Here is a 14,626-nt window from a genome sequence, read left to right as displayed (position 1 = left end):
TTGAGTCATTTTTCTTTTGATTAATTTATAAGCAGTATGCTTAGCACTTAGAGGCTAAGAACCATGCCCAAGTTCTCATGGCTGAATCCATCCATATGTGCTTGATGCCAAGCCTGGATTTCTATCCACACAACTAATTCTCAGCGCTTAATGCCACCCATCAAGCATCTTTTTATTCTCCCTGTAATTATGAAAAGACATTCATATAGAGAGGGAGAGAGGAAGGGAAGGGAGTGAGGGAAGGAAGAAGGGAGGGAGAGTGGGAAAGAAAGAGGATGGATTACCTGATAAGGCCCAAGTCTTCTCCTTTCAAATCTACCATTTTCAAGACTACCATTTCCTTGTCTGTGTCTGAAGAATACCTGTCAGTCAAATAAAAAAAACTTGGTCAGTATTTGTTAGAAACTGATCCTAAGCTCCTACCGACAACAGACGCAGACACAAAAACTAACAAAATAGGGGTGGGGGAGATGGCTCCATGGATAAGGGCATTGGCCAGGTAAGTCTGAAGACTTGAAATTGGTCTCTGGAATTCATAAAAAAGAAAGGAGAGAACAAGCTCCCAGAAGGTGTCCTCTGGCTACCTTAGACGTGCTATGGTATGAATTCTTTCAACACACATATGTACGCGTGTGCATGCACACACACACACACACACATACATACACACTAATAAAAATAAATAAATAAAATTTAATGCTTCTTCGTGAACTCCAGAGTAAAGAGCACACAGCTGTACACTGCAGCCATGATCTCATTCCTCAGCTAAATAAGTAGTTTACAGTTATGATCAGTGGTAGGGGCACTAGATCAACTAACTAAAGCTAAAATACATTTTTACACCATATGCATGGTATTATATGATGTGGATGTGTCTCTTACAAACTGAATTTATGTTTGAACTGCCTACTAATACCAACTTTCAATAGAATCTCTTCAGAAGGACACAGATTGCAAACGAAGATCAGTCAAGACCTGAAACTCCAGAATTCTCCATCTTTTCAAGGGAAATCGGATTATAACTTCTAAAAATAAGTAGCCTTGGCAACTAGACTGATGTAATCTGTCAAGCAGCCGAGGTAGAACTGAGATGTCACTGTAAGCTGCCACAGTGCCCACGCATCTCTTCTCATCGTTCACAAGCCTGGCTCATCACTATAAAAGCACAGAGCCCTCGCGTCCACTTGCTGCTCCGTTTAGTTACGATTGTGTCCTATCTGGCTCTTTCTCTCAATTCTCTCACCTTCCATGTTCAGCTCAGGTAGACTAAGGTGATGCATCTGGACAACACATAATAATAAGATGGAATAAGCCCTGCTCCTTAAATGATGTGCTCTACACATTGGAATCTCCATTTTATAGACGGAGCAACCAAGACCCAACAAAGGGGGTGAGAAGTCTCCAAAGGCGACACAGTAGAAAACAGTAACTCCCTGCAGGGTCACAGTCTCATAAGCCTTCACGGGGTTTCCCACGGACAACAATATGCGGGGATGGTGAAAAGATTCCATGTCTGTCTCTACATTTATTTCTTGCTTCTTCTTGCCTGAGACAAACATGTTAAAGTTATCTTCTTTATTACTCTTCTGGGATCCCACTACACCCTAAAACTTACCAGCTCTGCCCTTAGATTTTGTTGCTGTTCAGTGAAAAACACACAGTTACACCGTCTGCATGATTCCCACTGACCTCGCTCTTTCTGACGGTGGGTTCTGAAGGTAAGAAGAGGGGCTTCGGTTGATCTGCACATTAGCAACGTTTCCTTTGTTGATAAAGATTTTGCCTGGTTTAAGATTTGTGTGTGCTATCTCAATGCTCTGAAAGTCCAAAAAATAAAGGAATAAAGAGTTGTGAGTTCATGCATTTTTTGTGGAGATGATAAGCAAGGCCAATAGAAGATGTCGCTGACACCCTTCATTGTTTCTTATGTGCCCCCAATGTAGGGAAAGGCTGCAGACTCACGGGACCAGCATCATTCTGGAGGGAAGGGAAGGGAAGTGATGGGTAAGGATGTTTGGTACTTAGAAGTCACACCCCACAAGAGTTCCCTCTCTTGGGCTCTGTGGTCTGCTAGGTCATGAAAAATTTTATAATTTTAGGGCCAAAATGGGAGACTTGACTTCTACCACTCTGGAACAAAATGTATTCAATTTTCCCCTTGATCTCATCATCCTCTTTGTTTTCAATCATCTTTAACTGGAAGCCATGAAGGGACATTTTTATCACAACTTAGTATATATTAACTTACATTCACTAAAACAAAAGTTCACAAAACACACTATACTCTCATAAGGTGTGTAGCGTGTAGTTCCCAATCTACTTTACTGGGATCTTTTATAATTAATATTTCTTACAAACCATGACATTTATTTTATAAACCTTTAACACATTACTAAACACAGTATAAAAATATTGTAAAGGAAAGCCTGTCTTTGTGGGGTTAATTTTGTGGAGGAAAAAGAGAAAGAGAGCCGGGCGGTGGTGGTGCACGCCTTTAATCCCAGCACTCGGGAGACAGAGGCAGGCGGATCTCTGTGAGTTCGAGGCCAGCCTGGTTTACAAGAGCTAGTTCCAGGACAGGCACCAAAAGCTACGGAGAAACCCTGTCTCGAAAAAAATCAAAAAAAAAAAAAAAGAGAGAAAGAGAGAGAGAGAGAGAGAGAGAGAGAGAGAGAGAACACTGATAGAATCTCACACAAGAAATGATTGCAAGCTTGAAGACAACTAGGGAGGAAGGAGTAAAGAGCCCAGGTCAGGAATGGGAGAGGAATTGGGGAGGTGGGGGCTGATGAAGGATGGGAGTAAGCAAAGGGAAGGAGACAAAAGGAACCGAATAGGGTCATGCAAGAGTGAGCGTCAATCAGTGCCCGAAAAGCTACTCCTGAAGGATTAAGAAATGAACTGCTAAAGGATATTTCTTTGCATCAATACGATGCCCAATGGCCATCAGGTAATCCTACCTTTTTGTTTTTGTTAATTCTGAGTACTAACTAACACAAACCATGACAATTCCTATGCTGTTTAACTTACAGAAAGTAGTATATTATCTGCAGCAGTTTCTCTAGCCACAAGGGATGTCTGGATGACAAAGTCCCGACTTGCTTAGCATGTGGACTTTCTGCATACTGGCCCCCACCCCACAGCACCTCCTTTCCCTCCTTATAAAAACCCTGTCACAGCTGAGTCCCTTAGGTGTTCTCTCTCCTTTTGGGGGAGAAGACTATAGCATCCTCCTCTCCACCGATCTATCATTTCCTGAATATTAGTTTCTGAGTTGTATAGAGACAGATCTCCCTCAGGTAACACTGGAAAAGAGAAAGAAAGGCAGACACCAAAAGTGAATTCAGACCCCAATCCTCCAGGGAATTTCTCTGCCTAACACTAAACCAGTTCTGAAACATCCCTGTGAACAGTGAACTACAGCCAGTAGGGAGCTCTTCACCTACCTTCACAATGCCAGACACCAGGTATTGAAAGGTTCGATTGCTGAAGCCTTCACTGGCTAGTATATAGAGTGTGTATTGGAAATATCCTGCTGGACCTGAGTGTGTATGAGTGCCACTCAGAATAACATTGTCTCTTCGGTACAGAGAGCCATATTTACTCTGTAGCCTCTTCAGGACCTTGAAAGAAAGCAAAACATAGAACTAAGAAGAATCCATGTCATCTCAGCAAGAAATTGGGTTCTGAAGAGCCCAAGCACAGGTCTGCCCCGACCACCTCCTTTTCAAGCGGCCCCTCCCTCCACATTGCTCATCGTAGTAACAAGTGCAATGATGCCAACAAATGCCAACATTTTGCAGGGGCCTGCAATGTGCTAGTATAGCATTGGCTAGACATTTTATGTACATTATACTATTTAAAATATTCATAGCAACCCCCAAAGCAGTTATTATCAACCTTTTTTTTCAGCTGAGAAACACTGATATACAAAAGTTAATTTTCCCACTAATCTAAGGAGTAGCAGAGATCAAACTCCAGGTCTAAGACTTTGAAATACAACTCTCATCTATTCCTCTTTCAAAATCTAGCATTTCTCACAGACAGAAATATATTGTTTTAACCTCGAAGGTGTTTTCTTATAATGAAAGAGAAAGCCAAAAATAATTATGTGCTGTTAATCCACACAGTGATGAACTCTGTGCAGGAAAACATTGCAGGGTAAGGGAAATAGTGAGGGGTAAAGAGGGGTCTCCCTAAAGAGCGGCTCTGTTTGCCAGGTGTTTAAATGAAAGAAAAGAAGCTGCTTGTGCCAGGAAAAGCATCCCAGAGTCAGCAAAGGCCTCACAGCCTAGCTTTGCAAGATAGCAAATCCTCTGTTCTTTGACACAGACTATTGCATTTGTTGGTCAACATTAAACCACCTACCGCGTGTGAGGTCACCCCAGGAATCTAGCGGAGGACTTGCATAGGAAGGAACCATCCTGTCGGCACTAACATGTGAAATATATGAGTGAGAAGCCCCCCCATTCACAGCATCTAAACACACAGACACCGACTGCAGCCAAACCAGATGGGTACTGCTTTGAGCCACGGGGTTTCTGAATTTCCTTGTTTAGCAGTAGATAAAGGAACTTTAGCAAATGTTCACTACATTAGTCAATGAACACACACATATGTACACACACACATGAAGAAAACACAGAAAAAATGGTAATACGATGCTGAACAGCTAATCATGATTCTGTTTAATCACCTGCCAACTGACAGTCGCTATTACTGTTACTTCTCAGTGGCACATCATTACAATGACACCATAAAAGTGTCAATCACTGCTGGGTCGCCTCATCCAGTCTTAACAGGAAAGGAGGTGCCCAGTCTTGCTGCAACTTGATTTTCCATGGCTGGCTGATATACATGGAAGGCCTGCACTTTGGAAGGAGAGGGAAAAGGAAGGAATGGAGCTGAAGTTGGGGGTGGAAAAGGGGGCAGAGGGAAGGAATGGAAGGAGAGAAGGGGCGGGGACTGGTTGGGCCAGGGGAAAAGTCATTATTGTTTAATTCATAATAAAAAATTTTAAACAAACAGAATAATAAATTTTTTAGAGTATCAATCACAAAGCACCAACTAGCGGTGCCTCTCAAGAACTAGTGCCTTCCGGTTTCAGCACACCATTGGCCTAACAGGGAAGGAGTGTGTGCACTGTGATGCATTTAATCTGCAGAGATAACAATTTACTGTCTTCTTCCCTAACTAAAGCATTCTATCAGCCTTGCTCCCATTTGTGGTCATCAAAGAAAAACAGAAGACCATGTGAAGTATTTTGCCTCATTAGCCTATCTATACCCCCAAGGTTACCATATATGATGACTGCTTAAACATCAACTTGCCACAAATTAGAATTACCAGAATAGGGAGCTGGAGAGCTTGCTCAGTGGTTAAGGGCACCTGCAACTCTTGCAGAGGACTCTGGTTCCGTTCCCAGCACCCCATGACTGCTCATAACAGTCTATAACTGTTTCAGGAGAGCTTGTGTCCTCTTCTGGCCTCTTTAGGTACTGTGCATATATGTTTCCATACATACAGGCAAACACTCACTCATATAAAATAAAATATATAAACCTAAAGAAGAAGAAATAATTACCGGAGAGAGCCTCAACCGAGAAGTTGTCTTAATTGCCTTTACTTATATAGGAAGACCTACACCAAATGTGAGCAGGACCTTTGGGTAGCAGCCCAGACAAGGAAATGTTTCCACCTTTTTCTCTCATTGTTGAATTAATCTACCCTGTTTGCTGTTGCTCCAGAGTCCTCTGTTGGTGTTAGAACCAGTGTTCCCAGGCTCCCATCACTGACTGAGGATCAGTAGCTCTCCCAGAACCTTACAGGACCTCAGTGCCAGATGGAGACTGCTGATACATCCAGAAATTATCAGTCTCTCTCGTGTGAGTCAATTACTGTGGAGCTGGCTACTCCTACTGCAGAGGCTCCCTGCCTCAAGGGCCCAGTGATCACCAGGTTCTCAGCCTCTGGGCTGTGAGACAACTGTTGTTACGGTTTCAAAGGAAGGTGATTTAATAAAATACATTTTTAAAAAAATATTTTCCAATCTATCAGTTCTTTTCTTCTAGAGAACCCTAACTATGCCGCATTCACCTAAGCAATACCGTAGAAAGAAAATGACAAGCTTTAACTAGCAACCCTCTGACCAAGCAGCCTTCGGCTCCATCCCAGCGAGTTTCTGTCTCTTTTGTTTGACTTTGACACTAGTACCAAGGCCTCATTCCTCCGCTATATTCCCCTAGTAACTATCACAGTCATTGAGGAAAAAAAAATCTATCAGAAGGGAAGACGATCAATGACTGGACCACCATGTAGCTGGATTAAAACCAAAAACCATTGTTCTCACAGTTCTCCAGTAGGACAAGAAAATGGGAAAACACAGAGTGAAAGTCAAGTTTAAAGTCCCCCCCACTCCATTCATCTCATCCCTAATAAACTCTAATTTAGAATTAAATACATTTCTTCATGCTGAGTCAAGTCTGAGCTTTTAAGAAAGATAGTAATTATTAATCTTGGATTGTTGAACAATGAACTGCTCACAGCCGTCTTAAAGCGCAGCCTCTGGTAGAGACTGAAAGGAAAGAACTAAGATACTGACATGCTAGCATGCCTGCAAGTAACTCTTACAGACAACCGTGGTCTGCTTTCAAGAAAGGAAGGCTGTATTTGCCCGGAACAAAGCAGTTACAGTCCTGTCTACTGCTTACTTCTTTGTCTTCCCTTTCTGTTCCACCCTGCTGTGAATGCTCTTGAGAACACTAGCAGAAGAGGGAGAAAGGCGTTCTGTCTCCTGGCCGGCCACACTGCTTACAGATTGCCCCTGTCTTCATTCCACTCTGGAAATGTCTTCAGTCTTAGAGCCGAGAAAGAGACTTGACTAAAACCCTGCATCATAAATACGCTTAAGGCACGTACTTAGCTGTTTTTATTTTTCTCCTTAGATCGGCTTGTGAAAACTAAGTGGGGAGTATAAAGGCCTTTGCCCAGACCTCAGATTGCAGGGGGAGTAAAAACAGAAAGCCATGGTTAAACCAAAGCCACTATTGACCTAAGAGCATCTAGATCACACCCATCACCTCCCTGCATTCCTCTCTGCATCTCCAGTGTCTGTCCTTTGCTCAGGACTCTGCCAAAGATGCCCACTATAGGCAACTTGGATTCCTCAGAAGAGCAGTGTGATGCAGGGCTAATGAGCCCAGCCTGTGTAATGAGAACAGGGAGGTCTAAGTTTGGACCCTAGCTCTGACAATTCCTCGCCACGTAACCTTGGATAAGTTATTCTGTCCTATGCAACTTGGTTTCTCTCTTTCTAATCCCATAATAATAACACCTCTCTCAAGGAGTTGGAGGGTCGCTAATACCGATGGATTATTCTAACAGTACCTGGCCTACCATGATCACTAGGTTGCCGTTCCCTCTGTTGACATTAGAACCGGGTTTCCAGGTTTCTGTCATTGACTGAGGACTAGTAGCTCTCCCAGAACCTTACAGGACTTCAGTGACAGATTGAGGCTGCGTAGACACCCAGAAACTACCAAGTTCCCAGTCTCTCAGGTATGAGGCAGCTTATTGTGGGACTGGCTACTCCCAAGGCCCAGGCTCCCTGCATCAAGGATCGGGCGATCACCAGGTTCTCCCTCTTGGCTGCGAAATAGCTGTTGTCACAGTTTCAACTGGCTTACCATGAGTTCTAGTTAGTGTTTATGCCATTTATTGTCACAGGTCATCGTATTTATCTTGTTCTAGAACCTGTAGTCTCACTGTCAACCCATTGGATTCAGACCAGTTTTGTGTGTTACAGAGGAAATTGCCAGGAAGAGGCTGCCAACTCCTCCCAAAACCCTAACTTTCTTTCAGTCATCCAACACCTTCTAATACACTAAATACTTTCTGTTTGACATAGCTAGTGTAACTATTGTTTTCCTGCCTGGATTCTCACCAATTGACTCTCCATGTTAAAGAATCTACTATTCTGTGACTTCCTCTCTAGTTCCCCTGTATTCCAGTAAGCATCACTGTTTAATTAAACATCCTGTATAAAACTGTGTTGATATTACTCCACCCAAACATTCCCTAAGATTCCACATTACCCTCATAATTAAAATCAATCTAGGCACATACATGACTCCATATTTTCTATGGATTTCTTCTGTTCCCTCCAATGACATCTGTATCCCTCCTTTACAACTCTTTGTTTATTCTGTCCCTTGTATTTGGTCTCTCCCTATTATAGTTTGTCTTCTGTTGCTGTGATAAAAACACAGAGATCAAAAGCAATTTGTGAAGGAGGAAATGGTTAATTTTGGCTTAACGTTGCACTCCATTGTGAAGCGAAGGTAGAAGAAGAACTCAAGGCAGGAACCTAATGGCAGGAAGAGAAGCCAGGCCATGGAGGAACACTGCTCACTGGTTTTCTTCCCCCTCCCCAAAGACTTACGTGGGCTACTCTTTTTATATAACCCAGAACCATCTGTTCAGGTGTGGAGCTATCCATCATAGGCTGCTCCCTATCCACATCAATCATTAATTTAGAAAATGCTCCCTCAGATTTGAGGACCAAGAAGATGGGGACAATTTCTCAATTCAAGTCAACCTCTTTCCAAATAAGCCAAGCTTGTATACAACTGGCAAAAATCTAACCAACATACTTCCTCTGCACTTTAGCCATTTAGAATTCTACTCAGTCAAGTATTACTCCTACTGAGAAAAGACTTCCCTGATTCTCATTTTCCATATCTCTTTGCCTCCTGTGATAGTCTTGAAAGACTGTACATCCATAAATTCTTAAATAGCACCTACTTCAAAGAGTAAAGCCTATCTAATCATGGCGGCAAGGATCTATAATCCCAGAACTTGGGAGTTTGGGGCAGAAGGTAGCAAAAATGAGCTAAATAGTCTTTTTCATAGATAGGATTTTTCTATGTAGCTTTGGGTGTCCTAGAACTCACTTTGTAGACCAGGCTGGCCTCTGACTCACAGAGATCCACCCACCTCTGCCTCCCGCATCCTAGAATTAAAGGTGTGCACTGTCACTGCCCATCAAATTGAATAGTTTTAAGCAACATACTGAGACACTGCCCCAAAACTAAACAAACCACAGTACTAAAGCTAAATTTCCTAACTCTAAGCTTGGATGGACTTGATTAATATACAGAACAGTAGGGTAATTGTGTGTAACTTCTGGAAATGGGTCAGAAAATCACCGTGCCATCCACCCTGAAAGAATTCATGAGGATTGGAGTGGAGACCTGAAGCTTCCTGCCAACAAACACACTAATGAACCACCTGTCATGTGAATCTTCCTCCTCAGTCAAGCCTTCAATGTATCTGTTCTTTGCCGTCCTCATAATTGCAAGAGAACCAAGCCAGAACCATGTAGCTAAGCTAGTCCTGAATTTCAGTTCCACAGAACAAGTAAGATAGTAAATATCATTTTAGGCCACTGAATTACGTGGAAATAGATAATTACTAGAGAACTATACTCCAGTGATTCATGCTTACTTGTATGCTTCTGTGACAGTCTTTCCCCCTAAGACCCAACTAGATGGTGGCCATGTGGGGGCATGGATTGGAACTTATTTAGTTGTGTCCTTTAGTTGTAAGCACTAGCAAAATACCTTAAAGAAAGTGGGTGATGGGGGCCCTTTATCTCTAAAAGAATGATGCCTTTCTTAGTTGAATAGAGTACTTGTACAGTGTATAGAAATCCCTGTGCGCAATCCCCAACACCACAGAAACCACAAGTAGTCCTGGTATGCAGAGGATGTAGAGGCAGAAAAATCATGAGTTCAAAGTTATCCTTAGCTATCCAGTGACTTTATGGCCCTCACAGTCTACATGAGACACTGTCTGAGATAAAGGGTCTGAAGTTATGTCTCTTTTGAGAATGCAGTTTTTTTCATAACCCAGCTCTAGCATTTGCTAAGGACTGCCTTAATTTTGGAAGGTGACTCCCCTCCTCTAAGATTCTGTCTGGGGATAATAGCAGAGCCAGCTCAGGGTTGTATTGTTCGTGTAGGAGGGAGGAAAATACTTAACTCCCTCCTCCTGTCTACACATGAAAGAGGCTCCCACTACACTCGCAATAGTAACAACACCAGACGGTACCTTCGGGCTGTGTCATCACTACCCTCCACACAGCACAGCAGCAAAACTTTCAACATGAGAGAGTGACAGAACACCAGCCTACATGACTGATCCCTGGTCACTTCTCTGGTCGGCCTTACACCTCTCTCCCTCTTTCTCATGCTGGTGAGTCTGCACACACTCCCAGGTCATAGTCACCACTAGATCTAAGCCTACATAGAAAGTACCTCTGGGTCAGGCCTTTAAAACTGGTTAGGAGTCTGGCAAGGGACCTATGACTGCACTGGATTCCCCCCTCCTTCCTCTCCTGCCTGGGGTCCTTGCTCTTCTTCCTTCTTCCTCTTTCTCTGCTCATAAGGCCTCAAGCAACTCAGGACCCTTTATGTGCCTCTCTGCTCACCTCAACCGTCTACACAGGTAAGTATCAATCTCTACATTCAGAGGAGGGGGCATCAAATTCTGTCACATTCTACAGTAGGGTAAGGATGAAGATTCTTTAAACAACCAAAGCAATTTTCCAACTCATCTTACAATAACCAGACTGGCATAACAGCCCCTTCATGTGACCATCAACCATTTCCTTCCATTAACAGTTCATGGTCAACCTCCTTGCAAAGCTTAATTTCAGTCCTCAACTGATTCCTTACACGAATCCTCAATCGTGTACAAACTAGAGAAGGAGGCGAGTGACCAGGCGGTGCTCTGGGGTGTCTGACAAGGATGACTGCGTGTGAAAGGAAGTGGTCAATAGCAAGCTTTCAGAGAACATTTGCATTCTTAACAATGAGGAGCCATCAGCATAACCAGGAGCCGGTTTTAGAAAGGAACAAACACTTAGACTTCAATAACAAAGGGCATCTGCCTGTGTAATTGTCCTTACATTGAAGATGGGAGATACTCTTTAGTTGAGAGGGCAAGCCTGTGGAGTTCCCACTGTGGGCATTCACAGACTATCCCCTACCCCCACCCCCTGCCCCGCCATTTCATCTCTTACCTCCAGCCTGAGTCTTTGGGAAATCATACATAGTTCAACACTGACAAATGCCATCCGATTTGACCCATCTGAATCGGCCAAGATGAAAGCGCGGCTGTATAGCCTGGTGAGGAGGCCCTGTGCGTTCTGGCCGCTTTTGCCATAGCCCATCTGAAAGGAGAGAAAGTCACTGAGCTTCTCTAGGATGCAGGTGCAGTAATACCAGGAGAGACCGCTCGGACACACAAAGAGAAAATCATTGCGACTCTGTGGTTCAGTGAGTGTGTGTGTGTGTGTGTGTGTGTGTGTGTATGTGTGTGTGTGTTCCCAAAAATGCAAAGAAGACAAACTCGAGATAGAGTACTGATCAGACTGTCAGTCCTTTTCTGTGAGGAGTGAGCAGGTGGCTGCACCTTCAGGGGCCTTTCCAAGCCTTTGATGAGATGCTTTTCTGCTAAGGTCTTAGAAGAAAGGCACTGCTTCCCCTCCCCCACCTTCACTCAGCTTTTTCCCGGGTCATCATTCTCTAGACTAAGCCAAGTAAGACTGTGCACTCTGCGACCCTTCTCTCACCATCCGTTGGGACTACACCCAAGTCTTCCGATGGCCACCTCTACTCTTCGCCTTCCCATTCATTCGAGTGTTCAGTTAGGGTTTATAGTTCAGGGTTACTCTTCCAAACAGACAGCTGGGCATAAGCCATAGAGCATTAAGAGTATTTGCTAGAAGGGAGCAAATTCCAGCAGACCACTTCCTGCTCTTGTTTCCTGGGCAAGCAGCGAGGTGAGTGGGTACTTCCACCATTGGTATGCTGCATACGACAGGCTGTCTCTGAGTCACAGAAGCACTTGATGCTGGCCCCTTCTCAAGTTACAGTTTTAGCTGTTTTTGTCTATGCTGACATAGCGACCCTTGCCTTTAATTCCAACACTGAGAGGGCAAAAGTGGGTGGATTTTCACGAGTTCAAGGTCAGCCTGGTCTACCTGGTGAGTTCCAGGTCAGCCAAAATTCACTTGGCAAAACCTTGTCTCAAAACAAATAAATAAATATAAAAACAAAAACAAACAAGCAAAAACCAAAATCTATATTTGTCTATATTTTAAAAGTGGGAGATTTCTAATCTCAAATCTTCAGAGATCTTCTGGCTTCTCACCCCAAAACTAGCTAATAGGAAAGGTCAGAATGTATGGATCCACTCACAAAAAAAAATATCAGTTGACTTTAAAAAAGACTTGTAGGATGGACACAGATGGTACCCCCTCAAATCCCAGACTTTAAGGTCTGTGGGGATGCTCTGTGCCCAGTGCCGGAGGTACCATCATACCAAGTGCTGCCAGAGGTCTCTAGACCTGGGCATGGCAAAGAGAAAAGGCAACAACTCCATGCCATCCCTTGTGGCTAGTATGGGCAGTGTTTAGTCAAGTGCCCCCAGTGACCCAATCAAGAGCCCTGATGTTGGACAGTTGGTCACCACTGTGCTGAGAGAGTACAAGGCGGAGCAGCTGCAGCAGGACCATGGTCCTTGGTAGCAGCCCAGGTCAGGTTGCCACCATGGCCTCAGGTGAATGAGTGCAGGCTATCCAGTTGGTGTCCCCCACAGCAGTGAAACACCCCAACAAACGACCCCCTACGGTGGTCCAGACCACAGGCTCTTGTGGGGCCCCCAGTGATGACAGAAGTGACAGACATCAACACATGCCCACTGGGTGTGCCAGGGCCTGAGATCAAGACCTGGCCCTTGTTTACAGCCCAGGCCAAGGAATCTCCCTGGACTTGGGTGGCCAGCTGGCCAGTCCCATAAGGCCATTCCTCACCACCCTCACCTCTCCAGATCTGCCTCTTTCCCCAGCCCACAAGCCCCCACTGTGGCATCCAGACCAAAGGCCGCATCTGGATCCATGGCCCAGTTGCAGCTGTGGGCTGTAGTAATTCCCACGGCTTGTGTTATCACTGGGGTCATTAGTACCATGCTGTGCTGAGTCGGCCCCACCCTTCACTGGCCCTGGTATCACCTGCCCCTTGATGGGTATTGTCACAGGTACGCCCCACCCTTCAGGAGAGAACTCAACTCCACACTTGAGAAAGATGACCCCACCCCTTACCTGGGAATCACACTAGAGTTGACCTTGTGGACTGGGGCACAGATGAGTGAACCCTGAGGGTGTGAGGGCAGGAGAACTGACCCAGCTCCCCCCTAGTCTGCCATGTAATGGCATGGGAGAGGCAAAGATGCCCTTCCGTCCTCTGCCCATTGCTACCAGAGGCAGGTGAAAGGGCTGGCCCTGGGGTCACAAGAGTAGGACAGCTAGCCCTGATCCTCATCGACTGCAGTGCAGGAGAAAGCAGGCTCTGCTTCCCGTCCAGGTCAGGACAGTACACTAAAGCTAACCCTCCGCCACACTTTGCTACCTGCGGCAAGAGAGAGTGCTAACCCAGGGCCATGAGAAGGAAAGAACTAGCCCTGTCCGACACAAGCCATGGCACACAGCAAAGTGAGTTCTGCGTTCTGCCTGGGCAGCACACTACAGCTTATCCTGTTGTTCAGGATCCCAAGTGAGCCAGTTCTGAGGGCGTGAGTGTGGGAGAGTTGATCCCACTCCCACCTCATGTGGCCCCTACAGCAAACAGGAGAGAGGACCCCCTACCTTGCCTGGCCCTGGTGATATGAGTGAGGGGGACTGCTGTGGGATTATGCTCTTGTGCACTGTAAAGATTTGTCACTTGTACTAGCTTCATATAATACTTATTGGCCAGTAGTCAGACAGGAAGTATAGGTGGGGCAACCAAACTAGGAGAATGGGAAGAGGAAAGGCAAAGAGTCAGTTATCTACCAGATGCAGAGGAAGCAAAATTAGAATGCCTTACTGAGAAAAGGTACCAAGTCACGTGGTTAAACATAGACAAGAATTGTGGGTGAATTTAAGTCATAAGAGCTAGTTAGTAATAAACCTGAGCAATAGGCCAAACAGTGTATAATTAATATAAGTCTCTGTGTGTTTTGGGGGGACTGAATGGCTACAGGACTGGGTGGGACAGAAACTTCCATCTACAGGGGACTCAGATCTGATGGCCTGAAAGCAGGAGAACTGCCCCTGCTCCTTGTTGTAGTCTGCATTGGATTAGCCAGCCTGGGCAGTGCTGGCTGGAGAGCTCAGCCAGGTAGTGACAATGACAGAAAGCTAGAGAGTTGACCAACGCAGCCACCACCCAGGCCCAGAACCAGGGCTATGAGTTGGTCCACCCCAGCATCCACCAAATCTATGAACAATTGGAGCATGTGAAGGGGATGAACCTACAGATCCCAAACAGCAGGATCTCCATGACACAGGACAACAACAGGGTCTCCAAAAGGAGCCCCAGTAAGAGCCCATTATTGGTGGAGTTGAGCAACCAGAGGACTTGAGCCAGACCAGTGACTTGTGGTAACGAACACTTGCAAGTAAGGATGAGGAGACTAAAGGGTAAACTGTGTGTCTCAACAGGCCACACTACACCTTCAGTAAGATTCTTCCTTCTTCTTTTGTTTTGTTTGCTTTGGTTTTAGTTCTTTGTTTCGTTTGTGT

The 14,626-nt window shown here is 44.9% G+C and overlaps 1 protein-coding gene across 1 annotated transcript in view; it reads right to left on the bottom strand.

Annotated features, from left to right (window-relative positions):
• The window catches only part of Asah2 (N-acylsphingosine amidohydrolase 2), a 91,898-nt gene that overhangs the window by 38,580 nt on the left and 38,692 nt on the right, over nucleotides 1-14,626 (bottom strand). The window contains exons 5-8 of the mRNA XM_041661776.1: nucleotides 11,084-11,233; nucleotides 3,447-3,623; nucleotides 1,690-1,817; nucleotides 285-362 (exon numbers count right to left, since the gene is read on the bottom strand). Of these exons, the coding sequence (XP_041517710.1) occupies nucleotides 285-362; nucleotides 1,690-1,817; nucleotides 3,447-3,623; nucleotides 11,084-11,233 (533 nt within the window). The remainder of the gene's footprint in view (nucleotides 1-284; nucleotides 363-1,689; nucleotides 1,818-3,446; nucleotides 3,624-11,083; nucleotides 11,234-14,626) is intronic.

Source organism: Microtus oregoni, unplaced genomic scaffold (genome assembly GCF_018167655.1).
Source record: "Microtus oregoni isolate MIOR12 unplaced genomic scaffold, Mior012 000012F_ref0000307, whole genome shotgun sequence".
Lineage (NCBI taxonomy): Eukaryota > Metazoa > Chordata > Mammalia > Rodentia > Cricetidae > Microtus > Microtus oregoni.
The sequence above is the reverse complement of the archived record's forward strand: the minus strand, read 5'-3'. Positions and strand labels throughout refer to the sequence as shown.